Genomic DNA, 23,686 nt, shown 5'->3' on the forward strand with positions numbered 1-23,686 from the left:
TTTACCTATCGAATATGTTTTGCTTCTCTGTTTGCTTTTACTTGAGGTCCCTCTTGAATGACCGTACAAATAATATTTAGATTTTACATAATATGATCAAAAGTCTTAAGAGTGACGAGAAAAAAAAAATGAATCAAATAAGGATCATAAGCATAGAAAATATGAATTATGCATACTTCTTGTTGATTATACCTGACATGATAATGCTGAGTCAACGGCTGTTGAGAAGAACTTTTCAGGCCAGAAATCGCATGTCAGATTGAATGTCAAAAGGTTTGGCAATGTACACACCCATCGGGCCAAGTCTCCTCCCATCGAGGAGTGATATTTACAATCTTTGTCACTGCTCTGAAAATGCAACTTCAGATTTCTAATCTGTACAAACGCAGAGAAAAAAAGCAAAACATGTCATCACAAATAGTAATACCATGTAAATAAGGAGTAACAAAGTAGTTTTATTTAAACATATGGGCGCAATACAAATGAAGAAGATAGAACGCGCCTTCCATATTCATGAAATTAAAGCCATCGGTATATGAGATAAACCAATCACTCACTTCAACTCTCTGCCGTTCGTCGTTCATAAATCTTGTGAGAGTTCCTTTTCTTAGGCTCGTAGTCCTGTTTTGAATTAAAGCTACTTAAAAGCCGCATTGGCAGAGAATGTGAATAAGTTTAAATAGTTAAATGCGTTCCATCATATGCCCATCAGCAAAAGCAGAAGGTACGAACAAAGTTTGTGTATATATGAATACAACAATACCGCTGTAAGATTATTCCTACAATTTTGTTAAGAATTAATGGAGGTAAATATTGTTCATTTAACCAAAGGTAAAGACTAAGAAAACAGCATACTTTTGTCACTCTCAAGTCAATCCAACAATGGTATTAATGATTGGTGTTTTCAACCGCTATTATAATGTTATTACAAATGATTCAGTGAGCTCCGACCACCACCTACAAAGGACACACATATTGATATGCGAAATAAAAAAAGTAATAGTAAAAAGAAGCATATTGAAAGTGGTGCGGTTTTGGGTCGTCCATATTTTTTCCATTTGCCGAAATGACCATACACATTACATTTATGATATTAATACCAGAAGTCACTTATATAGAAACAAAAGCAACAGATATCTGACAGGTTGGTACCATATTATCGGTCTTTTCACCCTGGAACTCAAAGTAGCAGCATTTCACCCGAAAGCTTGTAAGACGTGGCATACTGGAAATCCATTTGGTCAAGTCTCCTTCCATTGAGGAATGACACTGAGAATCTTCAATTGACAAGTTTAGATTCTGAATCTATTAAGAACAATAATAAAAAAGTGACGTATTGAGGGGAAATACAGATTAGATACTGTCATCACAAATTCGGCGTCTCATTGTAAAAAAAAAAAAAAAAAAATAGATGTTCGTCACAATGCAGTTTTCACAATCGAGATGTAATAACCGAAGATTGAAAAAATTGAGAGTTATGGTAAGGAACATGACAAACTTCTACATATAATTTCATAAACAATTGGATAGATAGAACATTCACATAGAATGTATCCTTAAGTCCGAGGAGAACAAAGAGCATGCAGTATCCGCACAACATCGAATAAGATAATTCTACCATCGTGAACACCACGTCATTCTCACGCTAATACACCTTTTACAGTCTTTTTTTTCACTTTTCTGTTCGGTTTCATTTTTGGTCTGACCTATTTTATCCCAGAGATTATTATGATTTCAAGAATTCAAATTCTACTATCAGAGGTTTTCCCGATAAATGGGGTAAATAAAATCCCGGACACCGTAAAGGCATCAAATGTAGAAAATAGAAATTATGTATAGGCTCTTCTTTCTGAAGATGTTACCTGACATGATGATGATGACTCAACGGCTGTTGAGAAGAACTTTTCAGGCCAGAAGTCGCATGCCAGAGTGAAGCTCAAAAGACTTGGCAATGTACACACCCATTGGGCCAATTCCCCTCCCATTGAGGAGTGGTATTCAAAATCTCTGTCACTGCTCTGAAAATGCAATTTCAGATCGTCAGTCTGTAGAAACGCAGAGAAATGAATTGAAAATGGCATTGAAAGACAATATCACAGTGAATAACAGAATAATACAAATTCAACATATGAGATTAACGCTATCGTGGTTCTTTCATCCATACTTCTCTTTTTTTTTGAAAGAGAGAGAGGGAGAGAGAGAAAGGTTTTCTTTTCATTTTTTTTTTTGATTCGTAGTGGTACGTTGACTAAACCTCCCCTGAAAGGCATACCGGCAGAGGTTTGAAAGAAATCTAAATAGTGAAATATTATCCAAATTGTATGGCGATAAGCATTAACAAAGCCCAAAGCCCACTAATGCAAATTTTCTGAAATTTTCCCCTATGTACAGACCTAATGCAGCCAACTTGTAACAATTAATAGGTCTACGTAGAAATGTTTTTAGAACTACGAGGGAAACAGCATATCTCTGTCACTCTCACGTCAATCCAACAATGTCATTGATAATAGCTCTTTTCAACCCCTATTATTATGTTATTACAAATGATTCGGTGAGCTCCGACCACCCACTACAAAGAATATACATATTGATATGTGAAATTTTAAAAAAAAGGAATAGTAATACAAGCATATTGAAAGTGGTGCAGATTTGGGTTGTCTGTACTTTTTCCAATTTGCCGAAATTACTATACATATTACATTTATGATATTGATACCAGAGATACTTATATAGAAACAAAAGCAACAGATATCTGACAGGTTGGTACCATAGAATCAGTCTTTCCACCCTGGAACTCAAAGTAGCCACATTTCACCCGGAAGCTTATAAGACGTGGCATACTGGAAATCCATTTGGTCAAGTCTCCTTCCATTGAGGAATGACACTGAGAATCTTCAATTGACAAGCTCAGATTCTGAATCTAAGAAGAAGAATAATAATAAAGTGACGTATTGAGGGGAAATACAGATTAGATACTGTCATCACAAATTCAGGATCTCATCGTTAAAAAAAAAAAAATAGATGTTCGTCACAATGCTGTTTTCACAATCGAGATGTAATAACCGAAGATTGAAATTCATGTTGAAATATGCCTTCACATTTTTTTTTCTTTTGTCACAGATATGTTAACTCATTTCTACAAAAAAAAAAAATTAATAAATCCAAATATAATTATTATCTTCCAGGGTGTCTATCCATTACAAAAGAAAAAGATAGCCATGTTCTGAAGAAATCATGACTGTCATATCGACTGTTGCAATGGTTCAAAGCACTACAGTGTGGTTATTAATTTTGCCACGCCCTTTACCAAAGTAATCTAACATGTCTATTCGTCAAAGTCGTATTAAAGTATGTGACCAGTCACTAGTAAAAGAATATAAGAAAGTAGTTTGAATTTAAAAGCAAAATACGAGAGAACAGAACCCAGTGGTTAATTAAAGAGCTCGTTAAGTTCGGCATTTCGAATAACATTTTTCTCGATTCCCGTTCTCTATCGTCTGTTGTCTCCCGTCCGTCTCTTTGACAGTGCAGTATTCTTCTCGTGAGAGTTATGGTAAAGAACATGACAAACTTCTACATATAATTTCATAAACAATTGGATAGATAGAACATTCACATAGAATGTATCCTTAAGTCCGAGGAGAACAAAGAGCATGCAGTATCCGCACAACATCGAATAAGATAATTCTACCATCGTCAACACCACGTCATTCTCACCCTAATACACCTTTTACAGTCTTTTTTTTCACTTTTCTGTTCGGTTTCATTTTTGGTCTGACCTATGTTATCCCAGAGATTATTATGATTTCAAGAATTCTCATCCTACTATCAGAGGTTTTCCCGATAAATGGGGTTAAAGAAATCCCGGACACCGAAAAGGCATCAAATGTAGAAAATAGAAATTATGTAAAGGCTCTTCTTTCTGAAGATGTTACCTGACATGATGATGCTGACTCAACGGCTGTTGAGAAGAACTTTTCAGGCCAGAAGTCGCATGCCAGAGTGAAGCTCGAAAGACTTGGCAATGTACACACCCATCGGGCCAATTCTCTTCCCATTGAGGAGTGGTATTGAACATCTCTGTCACTGCTTTGAAAATGCAATTTCAGATCGTCAGTCTGTAGAAACGCAGAGAAAAGAATCAAAAAATGGCATTAAAAGACAATATCACAGTGAATAACAGAATAAAACAAATTCAACATATGAGATTAACGCTATCGTCGTTCTTTCGTCCATACTTCTTTCTTCTTCTTTTTTTGAAAGAGAGAGAGGGAGAGAGAGAAACGTTTTCTTTTCATTTTTTTTATTCATAGTCGTACGTTGAATAAACCATACCTGAAAGGCATACCGGCAGAGGTTTGACAGAAATCTAAATAGTGAAATATTATCCAAATTGTATGGCGATAATTACGAACAAAGCCCAAAGCCGACTAATGCGAATTTTCTGAAAGTTTTCTTTATATGTGACCGTGCACCTCAAAACGAACATAAAGTCGCACACACTGATTTTGCGTGAGGACTGAAAATAGGTGAAATGGGTCAACCTTAGCCGAACTTGACTTTTTCATATTTTCTGAAAGAGCGGGTCTTCTTTTACATTATGCTAAAATTTGGTATCATAAAACAGGCAGGAAAGTGTGTTTTTTTAGCAGTTTCTCTCGAACATTTTTGGTAGAATAGTGTGATTAAGTGTGTCTTTAGAATCCCTTTTTCATTTCTGAAAAACCTTGTCCACACTCTTCACTTTCAACTCTAATAACTTTTGAAAGGATAGCGCTACTGCTTTGAAAATTGGCATTAGATATGGACAGAATGTGTTAATGAGGCATATTTAATTTCAGTTTAATCTGATAATCCCTTCATTGTTGTTACTCTGGTGGTTTACTTCCTGTTTTTTGTCCCATTCATCGCACAGCCAGCACGGTTCGGTAAAGATTAAGCGCTTGAATAGACACTGTACTTCAGAGCCTCTTTTCTCAGTTCACACTTTTCCTGAGTTTGTGCTTTCTTTCTAATATCTAGATAGGTTAGGAGAGTCCATTTGATTTGAGTTATACATCATTTTAAAGCTTAAAATCTGCTCTTTCAGAATATGGTCTTAACTAAAAATTCATGTCTGGCGACTTTTTGTTTGTTTTGAGGTGCAGGGTCACATATACAGATTTCATGTAGCCACCTTTTGCCGAAATGACCATACACATTACTATCATGATATTAATACCGAAGGTAACTTATAAAGGAACAAAAGCAACAGATATCTGACAGGTTGGTACCATAGTATCAGTCTTTCCACCCTGGAACTCAAAGTAGCCACATTTCACCCGGAAGCTTGAAAGACGTGGCATACTGGAAATCCATTTGGTCAAGTCTCCTTCCATTGAGGAATGACACTGAGAATCTTCAATTGACAAGTTCAGGTTCTGAATCTATTAAAAAAGAATAATGATAAAAAAGTGACGTATTAGAGGAAATACAGATTAGATACTGACATCACAAATTCAGGATCTCATTGTAAAATAAAAAAAAAATAGATGAACGTCACAATGCACTTTTCACTATCGAGATGTAATAACCGAAGATTGAAATTCATGTTGAAATATGCCTTCACAGTTTTTTTTTCTTTTGTCACAGATATGTTAAATCATTTCTCAAAAAAAAAAATAATAAATCCAAATATAATAATTATCTTCCAGGGTGTCTATCCATTACAAAAGAAAAAGATAGCCATGTTGTGAAGAAATCATGACGGTCATATCTATTATTGTAATTGTTCAAAGAACTACAGTGTGGTTATTAATTTTGCCACTCTCTTTTCCCAAGTAATCTAAGAAGTCTATTCGTCAAACTTGTGTTAAAGTATGTGACCAGTCACTAGGAAAAGAATACAAGAAAATAGCTTGAATTTAAAAGCAACATACGAGAGAACAGAACCCAGTGGTTAATGAGACAGCTCGTTAAGTTCGGCATTTCGAATAACATTTTTCTCGATTCCCGTTCTCTATCGTCTGCTGTCTGCCGTCCGTCTCTTTGACAGTGCAATATTCTTCTCGTGAGAGTTATGGTAAGGACAGTGGCGTATCTAGGGGGGGGGGGGAAGGGGGGCACGTGTAATGTTCTAATTCCCTGTGTATTTCTGTGCAAAAAAAAAAAAACGCTCAAATTCACAATTGAATTCCAGTGCAAAATAACGCTCGAATTCCCTTTGTATTTCTGCGCTAAACTAATGCTCGAATTCATAACGATTTTCTGCACTGAACTGACGCTCGAACTCCCTGTGTATTTCAGCGCTCAACTAACGCTCGAATTCACAGTTGAATTTCAGCGCAAAACTAACGCTTGAATTCACTTTGTATTTCTGCCCTAAACTAATGTTCGAATTCATAGCAACTTTCTGCACTGAACTGACGCCCGAACTCCCTGTGTATGTCAGCGCTCAACTAACGCTCGAATTCACAGTTGAATTTCAGCGCAAAACTAACGCTCGAATTCACTTTGTATTTCTGGGCTAAACTAATGCTCGAATTCACAGCGATTTTCTTCACTGAACTAACGCTCGAAATCCCTGTATATTTCTGCGCTCAACTAACGCTCGAATTCACAGGGATTTACTGCACTGAACTAACGCTCGAATTCCCTGTGTATTTCTGCGCTCAACTAAAGCTCGAATTCACAGTTGAATTTCAGCGCAAAACTAACGTTCGAATTCCCTGTGAATTACTGATATCACATATTCGAATTTGTGATATCAATAATTCAATTTGTGATATCACAAAATGGAATTTGTGATATCAGAAATTCGCATTTTTGATATCACAAATAAGAATTCTTGATATCACAAATTCAAATTAGTGATATCACAAATTTATTTCGTGATATCACAAATTCGAATTTGTGATATCAAAAATTCATTTTATGATATCACGAATTACCATTGGTTTTTCACGTAAAACCTATTTTTGATGTCAAGAATTCGAATTTCTGATATCACAAATTCATTCAGTGATATCACAAATTGAATTTCTAATATCACAACTTCGAATCTCTGATATCACAAATTGAATTTGTGATATCAAGAATGGATTTTGTGATATCACAAATTCAATTTCTTGATATCTCAAATTAAGTTCATGTGCTACACTTACGGGAATTTGTGATATCACAAATTGAATTCTTGATATAAAAAAAAATGATTTTTTGATATCACAAAATGAAATTCGTGATATCAGAAATTAATTATAAATGTAAAAAAGGCTTGCCATACGGACGAGTGTCATTAATTTTCCTCTCCAAAATGTTGGCAATTAGGTATTCGTACTGTTCTCCTTCACCTAGGGGGCAGAAATTACCTATAAGGATTGTTGCCTTGAAAAAAAAATCGCATACACAGAAAGATGATTGTTATATTACATGAAAGAGCTTTCAAAACTCTGTCGAATTGTCATCACGAACCAAAATCCACCTTTCTGCCTGGCAGGCGATGAGTAACGATTATGGTTATTAAAACATAAGAGACAGTCAAAAACTGCTTGAAGAAGAGAAATCCTGAATTTGAGTGGTCAGTGCATGAAGTGACCAGCATTTTGGAGTTCTGAAAAATTGTTACATTCAAGAGTTGCCCAAGCTTGGTTAAAAGGCATTGGTCATCATTGTTTTTGTAGAGCAGGGATAAAGTCAGTACAATTTCAGTTAAGCTAAAATTGAGAATGTGTATATTTTGAAATTAAGCAAGCAAGAAATTACTATGATGGCAGTATTACCTTGAATAAATTGCAAATGTGGCGCCTTCAGACTCAGAGAAAATGAAAAAACAACAACATAGGCCTACATTCATCGTTCCAGCAATATGCTATTAATCTTGCTCAAATGATTATGCTGGATGGCTGAAATGAACCACTGCCTACCTCTGAAACTGCGTGTAAAGATGGCGGACTTCATAACATCAAATCATGATGCATCTGAAATAATAAACGTATATTCTTAGCTCATCTCCAGTGGCAATGTGTTAAGCTGTTTAAACCAAAATAATGTTTTACAATATCATTGTATACACGATAATAGGTTTATACGTGCACTTAGGTCCCATTTCATAAGATAAGTTTGGATGGCTACTCTTGCTGGAATGACAACTTCCAATATGCAACAGCCAATCAGGAAGCTAGATTCTTGTCGTTACTATAACAATTGCAATTCCAGCAAGAGTTGCTATCATATCGACTTTTTATGAACATAGGGCCCAAATGTATAAACCCTTTCTCTGTCAGGGAGTCATATATTCACACATTTCACATATAAACCTATGGACATGAAATAAATATGGTACACAGAAGGTTAAACTGCCATGTACACGTATGGAGAAGACATATGGTCATATAAGCCAGTGCCTACCCCCAACATCTGACGGGAAAAAAAAAACCATCGCACTTGCACGCACTTACAACATGCGAGAGAGTAGTGATACTGTTCGTGAGTAGCACGTGTAATTACAGTCTCCGCAAGATAACGTGGCAATCGCACTGAGATTGTACGTTGTAAGCACGTACAACTCACTTACCACGTGCACAACGTACGATGCACGTAACCCCTCACGGCCAGGCGTGGCGTGCGGGACACGTACTTAAACCCTGCGCAACCGTGCGATTGTCGTGCGTAGACGTACTTCCTCCCTGCTCTAGTCACTCCCTCCCCACGTTTTAAGAAAAAAAAAACAAAAAAAAAAAACGTGAATGCCGTGGCCTCCGCCAAAAACGTACGGACGAAAAGCACGCACGGCTAGTTGTGACCAGGGCTTTATAGCAGTATATTTTGATGTTGATTATCATTGAACAATTTACCTATAAAATAGTATTATCCAAATAAACTTCATGTTTTGATATTTACACTGAAAATCATGAACGCAACCAAGCAAGAGCGAGCGGAGTGAGCAAGGGAGAGGTGGGAGTGGGTTCCCACGATGAGAACGTTTTTTTTTTTCATTTTGATGTTGTAAATGTTGCAATTTGATGCAGGTTTTTGCGTGTTTTATCGACTTGTAGCAGTCTCACTTGTTTAAGGTAGCAGTACATTTGGATGTAAATTGTTAATAAACAATTTGCCTATAGAATGGTATCATTTAAATAAGATTCCTGTATTAATTCTTACACTTAGATGTCATGAACGCGACCAAGCAGGGAATGGTGCAATATGATGCAAGTTTTTGCCTGTTTTATCGACTTGAGACAGTCCCCCTTGTGTTTGGTAGCAGTATTTTTGACGTAGGTTGTTAATGAACAATTTGCCTATAGAATGGTATCATGAAAGATATAAACTTCTTGTATTAGTTCTTACAGTGCTGTCATGAACGCGACCGAGCCAAGCAAGCGGAGCGAACGAGGGTTTAGGGTGTGGGAGGGGGTTGTTTCCTCCTCACAGTGAAAAGTTTTGCATTTTGATGATGTAAATGGCTGAATATTATGAACGCTGTCTGTTGAGCAATCAAAAAGAAAAAAAAAAACACGTGCACACGAGGGTGTACATAAGGGGCATCTCTCTTCCCAAACGAAGATGATTTTTGTATTTTAAGACCTGAAAATCAGCGATCTGGTGCAAACTTTTGGTGCAAAACAATTGTAGTTTTTTGCAGCCCCCTCCCAAAAATTCATAATGAATTCAAACAAAATGCGATGTAAAGCGGGTCTGTGCTGCAACATTTACCATTTTGTGGAATATTTTCCTGTCAATGTATTTTACAGCTGGATATTTTTTCTAGTTGGTTGATCTAAATGTCCACTCCTTTTTTATTCCGTTTTCTTAGTATAGGTGTATACCGTTTAATGTTTTGTGTAAATGAAAACAAGGCTGCTTTGACATTTTTGAGATTAATGAAGAAGGATCTCATGCACACTTTATCTGAATTTTGTTTATTTTTCACAAATACACACGCAAATGCATTTAAAGATCCTGAATAGTTCAGGGGTGAGGGAGGGCAACTGACGGGGTAATATCCTAGCAACTCTCCTTTTCCATCTCTTATGTCTTCCTTTTCCATTATCTGGACAACCTACACAATTAATTGGTCTAAAGGTGGACTTGGGCCTTCTTTGCCTAGTGTCGGTCTCGTGAGCCTTTTAAGAGTAGTGTCGGGCTTGTTGAATTTGTTTGCGTAGTGTCGGATCGTTACATTTTTGTGCGTAGTGTCGAACTCATGGGCTGTGCAACTCGTGGGTATTTTTTTTTTTTACTTGTTGTCGAAATCGTGGGCATTTTTGCTTAGCGCCCAACTCGTGGGCTGTATAACTAGTGGGCTGTATGACTTGTGGGCTGTTTGACTCTTGGGTATCGGTCTCGTGATGTGCACCCATTTTACGTGGTAGCGGGAAAACTACCCTACAGCAAAATGAACTCTTCCAGTCTCCCTCCAAACCGATCAACTTCTCTAAGGCTCCCACATCAGATAATCGAGTAAAGTTGCAATTTCATTATAAAGGAATTCCTAATCTTGTTCGTCATTTCAGCGAGTTCATTGGTGATCGTGACGCATGCACGTACCTGCGTATTGAATCTCTAACGTTTCCCATGCAAACCATTCTTTGCTTTGAATCGTCTGGAATGGAATGATTTAATGTTGTCGGGATCTTCAACATACAGCGGCTCCGTTTGAGCTTACATCATCCACCTTTAATTGCTATTCTTCAGCACTCGGAAATCATATTTATCATTTATGATGATGACCTAGATAATAGCCATTACATTAATGTCTTATTCCTTGTTTTCTTGCATCTCCTCTTCTATACTATCCACACATACCGACGTAATCCATCAAAAACTGTGCACCATATCTGTGACTTTAACTCTAATAAATTCCAAAGTTCCCCATCCTCTTTCAATTTACCTTCCCCCATTGGGTTCTCATCCTTTGATTTCGACTCTTCACACTCTGGGGATTATTTTTTTCGAATATTCACAACAGTGTACATCTGATTGTTTTATGTTAATCCTAAAAATGCAAAATAGTATTTGTGGAGAAGGTGGCTACCCCCTCCCACACCCTCCATTTTCACCTGACAACTTCCTTGCATCAATAAGTAGGCCTACACATGGGATGTCGCTCACGCTGGAAACGAACCACAGTTCGTCTTTCAATTATCTGTGAATGTCTATTTTCTGACTCTTTTTAATAAAAAACCCCCCAACAATTTACCAAAGAGGTGCATCAGTTCAGGTCTCAAATTTGCAAAATCTCCCTTGTGTGACAAGGGGATCCTCCTCTTCCAGACCCCCACCCCCACACTTGGTTGCTCCGCTCCCTCGCGCAGTTATTCCAACTCCTAGTCTGCCTCCCCAATCGTGAAACGGATCGACGCCCATGCCCTTCTCATAAAATGAACGGGAAAGGGGATTTCCAGCGGTTTTCCTACATTATTTTTGGTTGTAGAGTATACCCTGAAATCAGTTATGATTTAGAGGTTCCTTTTCATTTCTTGAAAATCCTTTGCACACTCTTCACTTTCAACTCTTATGACTTTTGAAGGATAATGGTATTGAGTTGGTACTGAAAGTTGGCATCATGGGCAGAATGTGTTGATAGATCATGCTCAACTTCAGCTTAATCCGATAATCTCCCCATTGTTGTTGCTCCGGCGGTTACCAATCTGTTTTTTGTTTTGTTTTTTGCCCCCACCCCTTCATCGCACAGCCACCACTGTACAGTATAAAAAGATTAAGCGCTTGAATAGACCCTGTTCTTCAAAGCCTATTTTCTCGGTTCACACTTTACAGAGTGATGCGTTCGTCAAGATATTCAGATGTGTTATGTGAGTCAATCTGAATTGAGTTACACATCATTTTTAAGCTTAGAGCCTGCTCTTTCAGCATGTTAAGGAGCTGCCCTTAACTAAAAATCTATATCTGACATTTTTTTGTTCCTTTTTTGATGCAGGGACTCATATAGCAACAAGTTTGAGTTATCTTAATCACTTATGGAATCCTGTTCAAGAACAAGACCCTAGAATTACTATTTACAAATTTCATATAACACTTGAACTTGAGCTGCATAGAATACCTGTACAAATGAAACTATTTCATAAAGGTCTTACCTCACAATTTGAATCACTTGCGCCGAGGATTTTGAAGAAATCCATGTGAAATTGTGAGTGGATAATCCTGAGGTGCTTCAACACACGGCTTGAACAGATACTCTCCGCCAGTTCATGCGACGTAGTTCTTCCACAGGTCATATCTTGAATGGACAGTGATTGCTGATGGCAATAAATAGAAATTGTTGCAAAATAAAAATTGATTATAAACCAAACCTTTTTGCAAAAGATGACACGCAGTTGCTTTGGAGTTAAACAATAAATAACTAAATGGAAGACGTAACACACTGAATGAATTTCGATATTCACACTTCACAAGAGTTGCTAGCTAATATTAGAAATAGATTCATTAACTTGCGAACGGTCTGCAAAATACACGGATGAATGTCACTCTGAAAGTGTTTGAAATATTGTCATCAGGATACGAAAAATATTTTTTTTTCAATGATGCTGCACTCGATACATAGCAGTCAAGCCTATTTGCAAATTTGTGCGTATTTATTTGTGTTGTTTTGGGGCAGATTTTATCTATTCAATTTAATTTGATTCAAATTAGATTGTACTTCCAAAGGCACATTTTTGTTGATATAAGTTCAAGGAGAAAAAAAAAGTTCAATGTATTACAAAATATATGGAATTAATGTTCCAAATGATTGTGTCATTAGAAAAAAGAGGCCCATGTGAAAGACATGTTTGTAAAAATATGGGCCACTCAAAAATAGAACTTGTAATGCAGAAAAGAGGGCAAAAGCACTACATAGGCTCAAAACGCTCACTGTCAACAAGGAGAAAGGACAAGCAACAAAAGAAAATGGGAAGGGAGGTTAGAGGAAGAAGGGACGAAAAAACGATGAAGGAAGGAAGAAAAGAAGGACTAGTAATGGGTAGCAGGGGTCCTCAGGGCAAGCAGGGCTATTACCAGACACTATGTAATTAACATCAAAATAATTATGCAAATGAGATGAAATCTTTGTAGGCCTACTTCAAGTGTTATCTAAGAACCAAACAAAGCTGTCCTTCATATTCTCTTGAATATATCAAGACTTGGTACGATTTTTAAATCACCAAGTTTGGTAGAAAGCATTGTCCTGTATAAATTAAAATAGAGAAGATGACTGGATAGCCCATATTCAGCTACGCTAAGCTGGTTTTCTATGGGTTCCAGTTGGATGTGCGGTGGGACCACTTCACCGGGTCAAGCACCCTGCTCTTTGCGATGAATGAATGAAGCGGGATCTTTTACGTGTACGAGTTGTGACTCGCATACACGGGACCTCCATTTTATGTCCTATCCGAGGGACAGAGTGTTTTGCCTCTAGGACCGATGTGTTGGCTCAGTGAGTAGAGCGGCTGCCCTCACAATAGGAAGGTCGTGGGTTCAAACCCCGGCCGCATCATACCAAAAGACGTTAAAAGATGGGAGTTGCTGCTACCTTGTTTGCCGTTCAACAGTTGAAAAGGTTAGAGCAACGTCGATCTGGCGCTGCTCAGTGGCTGCCGGGCCCACGATCAATTGGGCAAAAAGAATTTCCTTTCTTGGACAATAAAATTTGGAGTTTATATCCAAAACAATTATTATTATTGCTGGAGGGGACGGTATGATTACACACAGCATTGCTAAGTTCAGACTCGGGTTCGAACCGACTGTGCCAACTCACAAGAATAATAAAAGGTAAATTAAATTAATTGAATTTCCTTAATTGTTGGAAATATTATGATAATTGTCATTTTCAAGAAAAACACATCATCAAATATATAGGCTTTTTATTTCTAAATTGAAACATAAACTTTCGTAATTGATACAAATATAAATCTTTAACTTTCAAAATATAACCATTCGAGAAAAAAAAAATCGCCAATATGGACACATGGATGTAAGTGATATGTAATTCTCAAAACCTTTTTTTTTTTGGTAACAAATACGATTTTTCAATCAAATGCTGATGAGTATTTCCCCAAGCAAGATAAGGAAATTTATGAGTGTGAAAAAAGATTGAGTAAAGTATGAGTAGAGAAAAAAAAATACTTCAACTTATTGATATACCAATATTGCAGGATAATGATCCTACAACAATAATCAACATGACAATTTCTAGATAACTTACTGTTAACATTGACACCAAAGAATTCAATGGATTAAACCACTCCTAGGGGGTGCCATCTAACATAACATTGCCTGGAAGCGTTTCATGTAAATTACTAAAAGGCATAAACTTAATCTTTTGCAAATTGAGAAATAATTTGCTCGTTTCCGTTTGTCAACTCTCCTTTGATAGTTTATAAAGGAATTTTGTTCAGATGAGGAAATTTAAGACTGTGATATAAATTAAGTAAAGTATGAATGGGGAAGAAAAACCTCAACTTATAGATTATAATAATATTCGAGGATACCATCATACAACAATAATCAATATGATATTTTCAAAATAAATATACTGTCAATATAATCACCAAAGAATTCAGTGGACTAAACCTCTCCGAAGGGATGCCATCTAATATAACATTGCCGGGAAGCGTTTCAAGTGAATAACTTAAAGGCATAAACTTCTTTTCTTTTTCTTTTTCTTTTTTTTTTTTGCAAATTGAGGGATAATTTGCCAGTATCCATTTGTCACCTCTCCTTTAATAGTTTGTTAAAGAATGTCGGGGTCTCCTGGAATAACTAACAACAAAAAGATTGGAGTCTTTGCCAAATAGGATAAAAAAGAGCGTAGCAGAAGATGTATGAAAATCATTGATATATCTAACTAGTTAGGCCCAAGTACGCCTTATTAGATATGTTATCCGTCTGCTTATACCCGCCCGCCTACATTTCAATTTGTAATTTTCTCTGTAACTACAATGTGTGAGATTCAACGGATGAAAACGTTTTATATCGTAGCAATTCACCTTGTTGCTTGTGTTGGTAAAATTATTCTCCTGAAAACGGTACATTTTTCATTAAAAAAAAAAATACTTATTGATGCATCTTCTTTTTCCGAATCCTATCTTGTTGTTGTAGACGATTTCATTATTTTCTTTGAATTTACACTATTTCAACACCTTTGCAGATGACTACTCCCCCTCTATATCATGTTAAGCAGGCGTGCACTGGGACATTGACCATTTTCTGAATTATTTTCCTGTGAACTTCATTTCAAAGATGGGTGTTTTTCTAGGCTATTGATCTGAATGTCCACATTTTATTTCTTTTTAAGTAGGTGTAGTCGATTTGTGTTTTGTTGTATGGGAAATGAGGGTGCTTGGGCATTTTTTAAGTTAATGCGGAAAGATCTTATGCAGACTTTTACTAAATTGTGTTTATTCTTTTTCTGAACACTCACACACGCAAACACAATCAAAGATATTGAACAGTTCAAGAGGATGAGGGAGGGCAACTGAGGGGGTAACACCCTGGCAACTTTCCTTTTCCATTTCATATCTTCCTTACGCCATTATATGGAACGCACTATACAATTAATTGGTCTATTTGTGGCGCATTTTACCCTGTCGGCCTCGTTGGCCTTCTTTGTCTAGTGTTGGTCTCGTTAACCTCTTTTGCCTTGCGTCGGTCTCGTGAGCTTTATTTACGTAGTGTCGGTTCCGTGAGCCTTTTAAAGCGTAGTGTCGGTCTCGTGGGCTTGTTGGCTTAGTGTCGGTCTCGTGAGCCTTTTGTGCGTAGTGTCAAACTCATGGGCTGTACAACTCGTGGGCTTATTTTACTTGATGTGGAACTTGTGGGCTTCATTTACTTAGTGTTGAACTCGCGGGCTGTATGACCTAGTGAGTTGTATGACTCGTGGGTGTCGATCTCGAGGCGTGCATCCTTGTCGACAGAGAAAAATTGGGTCATCCCGGTAGACCGACACCCACGAGTCATACAGCCCACGAGTTCGACATTAAAAACAGGCCCATGAGTCATACCGCTCACGAGTCATACAGTCCATGAGTTCGACAATAGGCAAATTAATCCCGTGAGACCGACACTAAGTGAAACAGCCCACGAGTTGTACAGATACAACACGGCACGTAATGTGTCAGTCTCGTGGGCCTTGTTGGCTTAGCGTCGAACTGATGGGCTGTATGACTCGTGAGGTGTATAACTCATGGGCTGTATGACTTGTGAGCTGTATGACTCTTGGTCTGTATGACTCGTGGGTGTCAGTATCGTGACGTGCACCCAGAAAATTGTTGCTTGTCGGTTAGGTAACTTCATTTCATTTTCATTTTCATTTTATTTCAACATGGTAATAAAAAGGAAACTTGCTCAGCCATCGGCTGTTATTCTGCAAGTCTGTGCATGTATACAGTATAACAGAATGAAAACAGAGATTTAGTAACAGCATATAACAATTATTGAAAAAAGAACAAAAAAGGGAGAAAAAATCACAAAGAAAGAGAAAACTATCGCAACAGCACATGAAAAATACAGACATTGACAAGAGATTGACATAAAACAAATGTCATTAGTCATCGCGTAACATAAAGTGAAACGTTATGATAATTGATATGATGTAATATGATATACAATGAAATGAATATCAAACTACAACCGCTGATGTTTCAAATGAAACGTAAAACGTAATAATCTTGATATCATCTTGGAGACCATTCCACACTTTACATCCCCTGTATTGTAAACTCATACTTTTAAAATTAGTTGAAAATCTACAAAACTCAAATTTTAACATATTGCTTCTGAAAAAAAAATAATTTGTATATTTAAATGAAAACAACTCACACAGACTTTAGGGGTAAACCCAATGAGCAATTTTAAGCATTGCATGTAATATTCTGTGTTTTTAGATGATCCGAGTATCCTCTCGGATCACCTTCTGTATCTGTACTGATTCTTTGTCCTTCTTCTTCTTCTTTTTCTTCTTCTTTCTCCTCAAAATTTGTGTATCGGTTAGCTCAGAAAGTGCTCTTCCTATCAATTTCAAACTTATACCATATATGTATCATGTCCCAGAGACGACGGGTCTATTAAAATCATAGTGATCAGTCGACCGTGACGTCACTATGACGTCATTATATGAAAATACATTCTCAATCATATCTCATCAATGGAATGGAATTTTTCAATGAAATTTACGTCACATATACTTCAAGTTATGCGCATTCTACTCAAATTCTCAAAATTCATATTTTCTCTTAAAACACGCACGTATGCGCGCGTTGAAATATTCGTATGCTCAAATCGAGCTCAATTTTTTTTTGCACACGTTTCAGACCATTTGGAGCATTTTTTGAAAAATTGAAAAAATCGGACGGACGCGTACGCGTGCGCACATATACGCACGCACAGCTCATATGCAATAGAAATTTCCCGTTTTTTACACTTATCGGATGCCTCAAATGTCAAGGAATATTTCTACCAAGTTTCAAGTCAATCCGACTCAATATAACGTCATACTGGCCCGTCAAAGTTGAAATTCCGCGCGCCCGTCAATGACGATATACAGTGCAACAATGCAAAAAAACCCCGCCAATTTTAAATCCGATTTTACTCATCAGGATGGACGGTGATCCCCCATTTTCTTTACATATTCTGAAAGCTGATGTATTTTACATGTCATTTCATGGGTTGGCGATACTGAAAAAATGTTTAAAAGATATCAAATTTCTTAATAAAGTTAAAAAAAATTTCAAAATGACGTCATCAAATTTCAAGTTCACTCGAGCGTATCTCACTTATCCTTGGCCAATTTTTACCCAAATTTCAGTATGTTGTAGCTTACTAAATGCTCTTTCATTTACGCGATAACAACATTTTGATAAGATGACGGCATCACCTCGTAAAAATGTATTGAAAGTAATCTTGTCAAATTTGACCAGTTTACGTGTTATCTTAATGGGAGTGCAGTTTTTTCTGGAAATGAAAATTGACATGACTATCTTTTTCGAGCACTAGCTCACCTATGCTTCGGTGAATTTCTCTAAGATTTTAATATGTTGTAGCTGAGACTTTCGGCTATCGTCAATGTGCCCTTCATTTTTTCATACGGTATCGGGATCACGTCCAAAAACTTGGTTGAAATCAAAGCCTATCTTCGATGTATTTTCATATTTCTTTCTTTTTCCAACTTTCTTTGCAATAACTCAAGAAAAACATATCCTATCACCACCATATTTTGCACATGTTTAGTTCATGTCACGTACATTATTTCATAAAATAACAACTACTTCATCAGACGCCATCTTGGGTATGTAAATTAGGGTCAAAGGTCATAAATGTTTCATCCTGTATCTTGGTGAATACATGTCTTATCTTTCCCATATTTTGCACACGTAAAGACCGTGATACAAGGATCATTTCACAAAATAACCACGTTTTGCTCAGATGCCATCTTGTCTGTGCAGATCGGGGTCAAAGGTCATATGTGACCGTGCACCTCAAAACGAACATAAAGTCGCACACACTGATTTTGCGTGGGGACTGAAAATAAGTGAAATGGGTCAACCTAGCCGAACTTGACTTTTTCATATTTTCTGAAAGAGCGGGTCTTCTTTTACATTATGCTAAAATTTGGTATCATAAAACGGGCAGAAAAGTGTGTTTTTTAGCAGTTTATCTCGAACATTTTTGGTAGAATAGTGTGATTAGGTGTGTCTTTAGAATCCTTTTTTCATTTCTGAAAAGCCTTGTCCACACTCTTCACTTTCAACTCTAATAATTTTTGAAAGGATAGTGCTACTGCTTTGAAATTTGGCGTTAATTATGGACAGAATGTGTTAGTGAGGAATGCTCAATTTCAATTTAATCTGATAATCCCTTCATTGTTGTTACTCTGACGGTTTTCTTCCCGTTTTTTGTCCCATTCATCGCACAGCCAGCACGGTTTGGTAAAGATTAAGCGCTTGAATAGACACTGTACTTCAGAGCCTCTTTTCTCAGTTCACACTTTTCCTGAGTTTGTGCTTTCTTTCCAATATTTAGATAGGTTAGGAGAGTCCATTTGATTTGAGTTACACATCACTTTAAAGCTCAAAGTCTGCTCTTTCAGAATATGGTCTTAACTCAAAATTCATGTCTGGCGACTTTTTGTTTGTTCTGAGGTGCAGGGTCACATATGTACTTCTTTCTTTATCTTTGTTATGACGTGTTATCTCTATGGGAGGGAATTTTTCTAGATGTGAAAATTGACATGATTGTCTTTATCGAGCAGTAGCTCAGTTACCCTTCGGTGAATTTCTCCCAGATTTTAATATGTTGTAGCTGAAACTTTGCGCTATCACACGTGTTCCCTTTGTTTTTCATAGGGTGTCGGGATGACGTCCAAAAACGTGGTTGAAATTAAAGGTTATCTTCGATGTATTTTCATATTTCTTTCTTTTTCCAACTTTCTTTGCAATAACTCAAGAAAAATAGCCCCTATCACCCTCATATTTCGCACATGTTTAGTTCATGTTACGTACATTATTTCATAAAATAACAACTACTTGATCAGACACCATCTTGGGTATGTAAAATAGGGTCAAAGGTCATAAATGTTTCATCTTGTGTCTTGGGGAATACATGTCCTATCTTTCCCATATTTTGCACACGCAAAGACCATATTGTGAGAATCATTTCACAAAATAACCACTTTTTCCTCAGATACCATCTTGGGAGTGTAAAGGTGGGTCAAAGGTCATATGTATTTGTTGCTGTATCTTCGTTATCTAGTGTATACAGAATTAGTACCAAAGATGGCAGATATCAGGATCCAGGAATTCCGTAATGGGGGGGGGGGGGGGCGCCTTTACAAAATCAAAGGCTCGCGCGGCACTCCCCCCCCCATTTCTTATTTTTGTTTTTGTTGTTTTAACCTAATATAGTGAGGGTGCACGAGAGGGGGAAGCGCCCCCTCTCGATCCATCATTGCGTCAACCACTATTATGGAAAAACTCATTACTTGCACTACACGGGGCAGATCAAGGAATTTTGTAAAGGGGAGGCGTCTTTACAAAGTCAAAGGCTGGCGCGACCTTCCCACCTCCCCATTTTCTTCTTTTTAGGTGATCCGAGTATCCTCTCGGATCACCTTCTGTATCTGTACGGATTCTTTCTTCTTCTTCTTCTTCTTTCTTTATTTCTCCCCAAAAGTTGTGCAGAGGTTAGCTCAGAAAGTGTTATGCCTATCAAGTTCAATACATGTATGTATCGTGTCACAAAGACGGCAATCGAACTAAAATCAAAGTGATCAGTCGACCGTGACGTCACTATGACGTCATTATATGAAAACACATTCTCAATTATATCTCATTAATGGAATGGAGTTTTTCAATGAAATTTACGTCACATATATTTCAAGTCAAACGCATTCTACTCATATTCTAAAAAATTCATCTATACCTTAAAACGTGCGCGTACGCGCGCGTTTAAATATTTGTATGCTCAAATCGAGCTCAAATTTTTTTTTGCACACGTTTCAGAACATTTGGAGCATTTTTTGAAAAATTGAAAAAATCGGACGGACGCGTACGCGCGCGCACATATACGCACGCACAGCTCATATGCAATAAAAATTTCCAATTTCTTTACACGGATCAGATGTCTGAAATGTCAAGGTATATTTCTACCAAGTTTCAAGTCAATCTGACTCAATATGACGTCATACGGGCCAATCAAAGTTGAAATTCCGCGCGCGCGTCAATGGCGATATACAGTGCAACTATGCCAAAAAACCGATGATTTTAAATCTGATTTTACTCGTCAGGATGAACGGTAACCCCCCATTTTCTTTACATATTTTGAAAGCTGATGAGTTGTACATGTCATTTCATGGGCTGGCTATGCTGACAAAATGATTAAAAGATATCAAATTTCTTAATAAAGTAAAAAAAGTAAATTTTCAAAATGACGTCATCAAATTTCAAATTCACTCGAGCGTATCTCACTTAAATTTCGCCAATTTGCACCCAGATTTCAGTATGTTGTAGCTTATGAAATGTTCTTTCATTAATGTACAAACAACATTTTGATTGGATAACGTCATCACCTCGTAAAAATGTATTGAAAGTATCCTTGTAAAATTTGACCAGTTTACGTGTTATCTCTATGGGAGAGCAGTTTTTCTGGCAGTGAAAATTGACATGACTATTTTTTTCGAGCACTAGCTCACTTATGCTTCGGTGAATTTTTCCAAGATTTTAGTATGTTGTAGCTGAGACTTTGGGCTATCGTCAATGTGCCCTCCATTTTTTCGTACGACGTCGGCATCACGTCGAAAAACTTGGTTGAAAAATGGCACGTGGCTTCGATGCAACGTCATTTTGCTTAATACACAGGGGCTATGGAGCATGAAATAGGTCATTGCATAGCGCATCCGACTAGTAATCCTAAGGTCCCTTGTTCGAGGCTCACCCCTGCCAATATTTTTTTTAAATTTTTTTAAACACTTTTTTCTTCTTTTTCTTTAATTAGTCTTAATCTCCTTTCCTAACTTTACCTTTTTCTGATTTTTTCATGCTTCTCCTTCAAATTTCTATAAGATTAACATAATTTTTTCTTTATTTTTCTTTCTTTCTACTACTTTCTGTGCAATAGATGAACAACAACAATGGCTATTAATCCCATATTTTGCACATGTTTTGTTCATGTCACGTACATTATTTCATAAGATGACAATTACTTGATCGGACACCATCTAGGGTATGTAAATTAGGGTCAAAGGTCATAAATGTTTCATCCTGTATCTTGGTGAATACATGTCCTATCTCTCCCATATTTTGCACACGCAAAGACCATGTTACAAGAATCATTTCACAAAATAACCACTTTTTGCTCAGATGCCATTTTGTCTGTGCAAATTGGGGTCAAAGGTCATATGTACTTCTTCCTTTATCTTCGTTATGACGTGTTATCTCTATGGGAGGGAATTTTTTTAAATGTGACAATTAACATGATTGTCTTTATCGAGCACTAGCTCACTTACCCATCAGTGAATTTCTCCCAGATTTTATTATGTTGTAGCTGAGACGTTACGCTATCGAGAGTGTGCCTTCGTTTTTTCATACAATGTCGGAATCATGTTAAAAACTTGGTTGAAATTAAAGCTTATCTTCGATGTATTGAGATATTTCTTTCTTTGTGCAACTTTCTTTGCAATAACTCAAGAAAAACAGCCCCTACCACCTCCATGTTTTGCACCTGTTTAGTTCATGTCACGTACCTTATTTCATAATATTACAACTACTTGATCGGACACCATCTTGGGTATGTAAAATAGGGTCAAAGGTCATAAATGTTTCATCTTGTGTCTTGGGGAATACATGTCCTATCTTTCCCATATTTTGCACACGCAAAGACCATATTGTGAGAATCATTTCACAAAATAACCACTTTTTCCTCAGATACCATCTTGGGAGTGTAAAGGTGGGTCAAAGGTCATATGTATTTGTTGCTGTATCTTCGTTATCTAGTGTATACAGAATTAGTACCAAAGATGGCAGACATGACTCCCTTTTCTAAATGAGAATCCAAACATGACACGGCCAATGTCTCTAAACACAGATGAAACCTGTATGGTCTTGCCTATTGCGATCATGATTCGAATCATTGATTAAAAAAAAATCGGATCACCTTAATTTGTCAGTAATGACAAATTACAATCTCTAGTTATTTTTGTTGTGTTGACGAAATAAAGAGAGGGGCACTAAAGGGGGATGCGCCCCCTCTCAATCCACGATTGCGTCAACCACAAGTAAAAATCGGGGATTAACCACAAATGCAATAACACGTCGACCACATAAATGTGATGTCATAACGCGTCACGGGGGGGGGGGGGGGGGGAGGATCCAAGAATTCCGTAAAGGGGGGGGGGGAGGGCGCCTTTACAAAATCAAAGGCTGGCGCGGCACCTCCCCCCCCTCCCATTTCTTCTTTTTGTTTCTGAGGGTGCACCAGAGGGGGATGTGCCCCCTCTCGACCCATCATTGCCTCAACCAAAGATATCAAAACTCATTGCTTGCATTACGGAGGCGGATCCAGGAATTTCGTAAAAAGGAGGCGGCTTTACAAAATTAAAGGCTACCGCATCCCTCCTCCCTATTTTTTCTTTTGTATCTATGTTGTTTTAACAAATAAGAAAGAAAAGAAAAGAAAGGGGCACCAGAGGGGGAATCGCCCCGTCTTGATCCATCTCCCCTATTTTCTTCTTTTGCGCGACCCTCCCCCTCCCCTATTTTCTTCTTTTTATTTGTGTTGTGTTGACGAAATAAAGAGATTGGGCACTAATGGGGGATGCGCCCCCTCTCAATCCGCGATTGCGTCCACCGCAAATGTCAAAATCGGGGATTAACCATAAATGTCATAACGCGTCAACCACAGATGTCAAAATTTTCAAACTAACTGCAAATGTCATAACGCGTCACAGGGCTGGATCCAGGAATTCCGTAAAGGGGAGGGGCACCTTAAAAAAATCAAAGGCTGGCGTTATCCCCCCCCCCCATTTTCTTATCTTTATTTCTGTTGTTTTAACATACTATAGTGAGGGGGAACAAGGGGGAAGCGCACCCTCTCGATCCAAGATTGCGTCAACCACAAATATTAAAACTCATTGCTTGCCTTACGGGGGCAGATCCAAGAATTCCGTAAAGGGGAGGCGGCTTTACAAAATAAAAGGTTGGCGCGACCTTCGCCCCCTCCCCCC

The 23,686-nt window shown here is 37.5% G+C and overlaps 1 protein-coding gene across 1 annotated transcript in view; it reads right to left on the reverse strand.

Annotated features, from left to right (window-relative positions):
- Positions 1-936: 936 nt before the first annotated feature.
- Positions 937-23,686, reverse strand: part of LOC139732960 (uncharacterized) — a 480,027-nt gene continuing 457,277 nt past the window's right edge. The window contains exons 8-12 of the mRNA XM_071643795.1: positions 5,274-5,426; positions 3,936-4,118; positions 2,768-2,920; positions 1,863-2,045; positions 937-957 (exon numbers count right to left, since the gene is read on the reverse strand). Coding sequence (XP_071499896.1) covers positions 937-957; positions 1,863-2,045; positions 2,768-2,920; positions 3,936-4,118; positions 5,274-5,426 — 693 coding nt within the window. The remainder of the gene's footprint in view (positions 958-1,862; positions 2,046-2,767; positions 2,921-3,935; positions 4,119-5,273; positions 5,427-23,686) is intronic.

The sequence above is a fragment of the Diadema antillarum genome, unplaced genomic scaffold (assembly GCF_040938485.1).
Source record: "Diadema antillarum isolate AM-2024a unplaced genomic scaffold, OU_Dant_1.0 seq00000457_RagTag, whole genome shotgun sequence".
Classification (NCBI taxonomy): Eukaryota; Metazoa; Echinodermata; class Echinoidea; order Diadematoida; family Diadematidae; genus Diadema; species Diadema antillarum.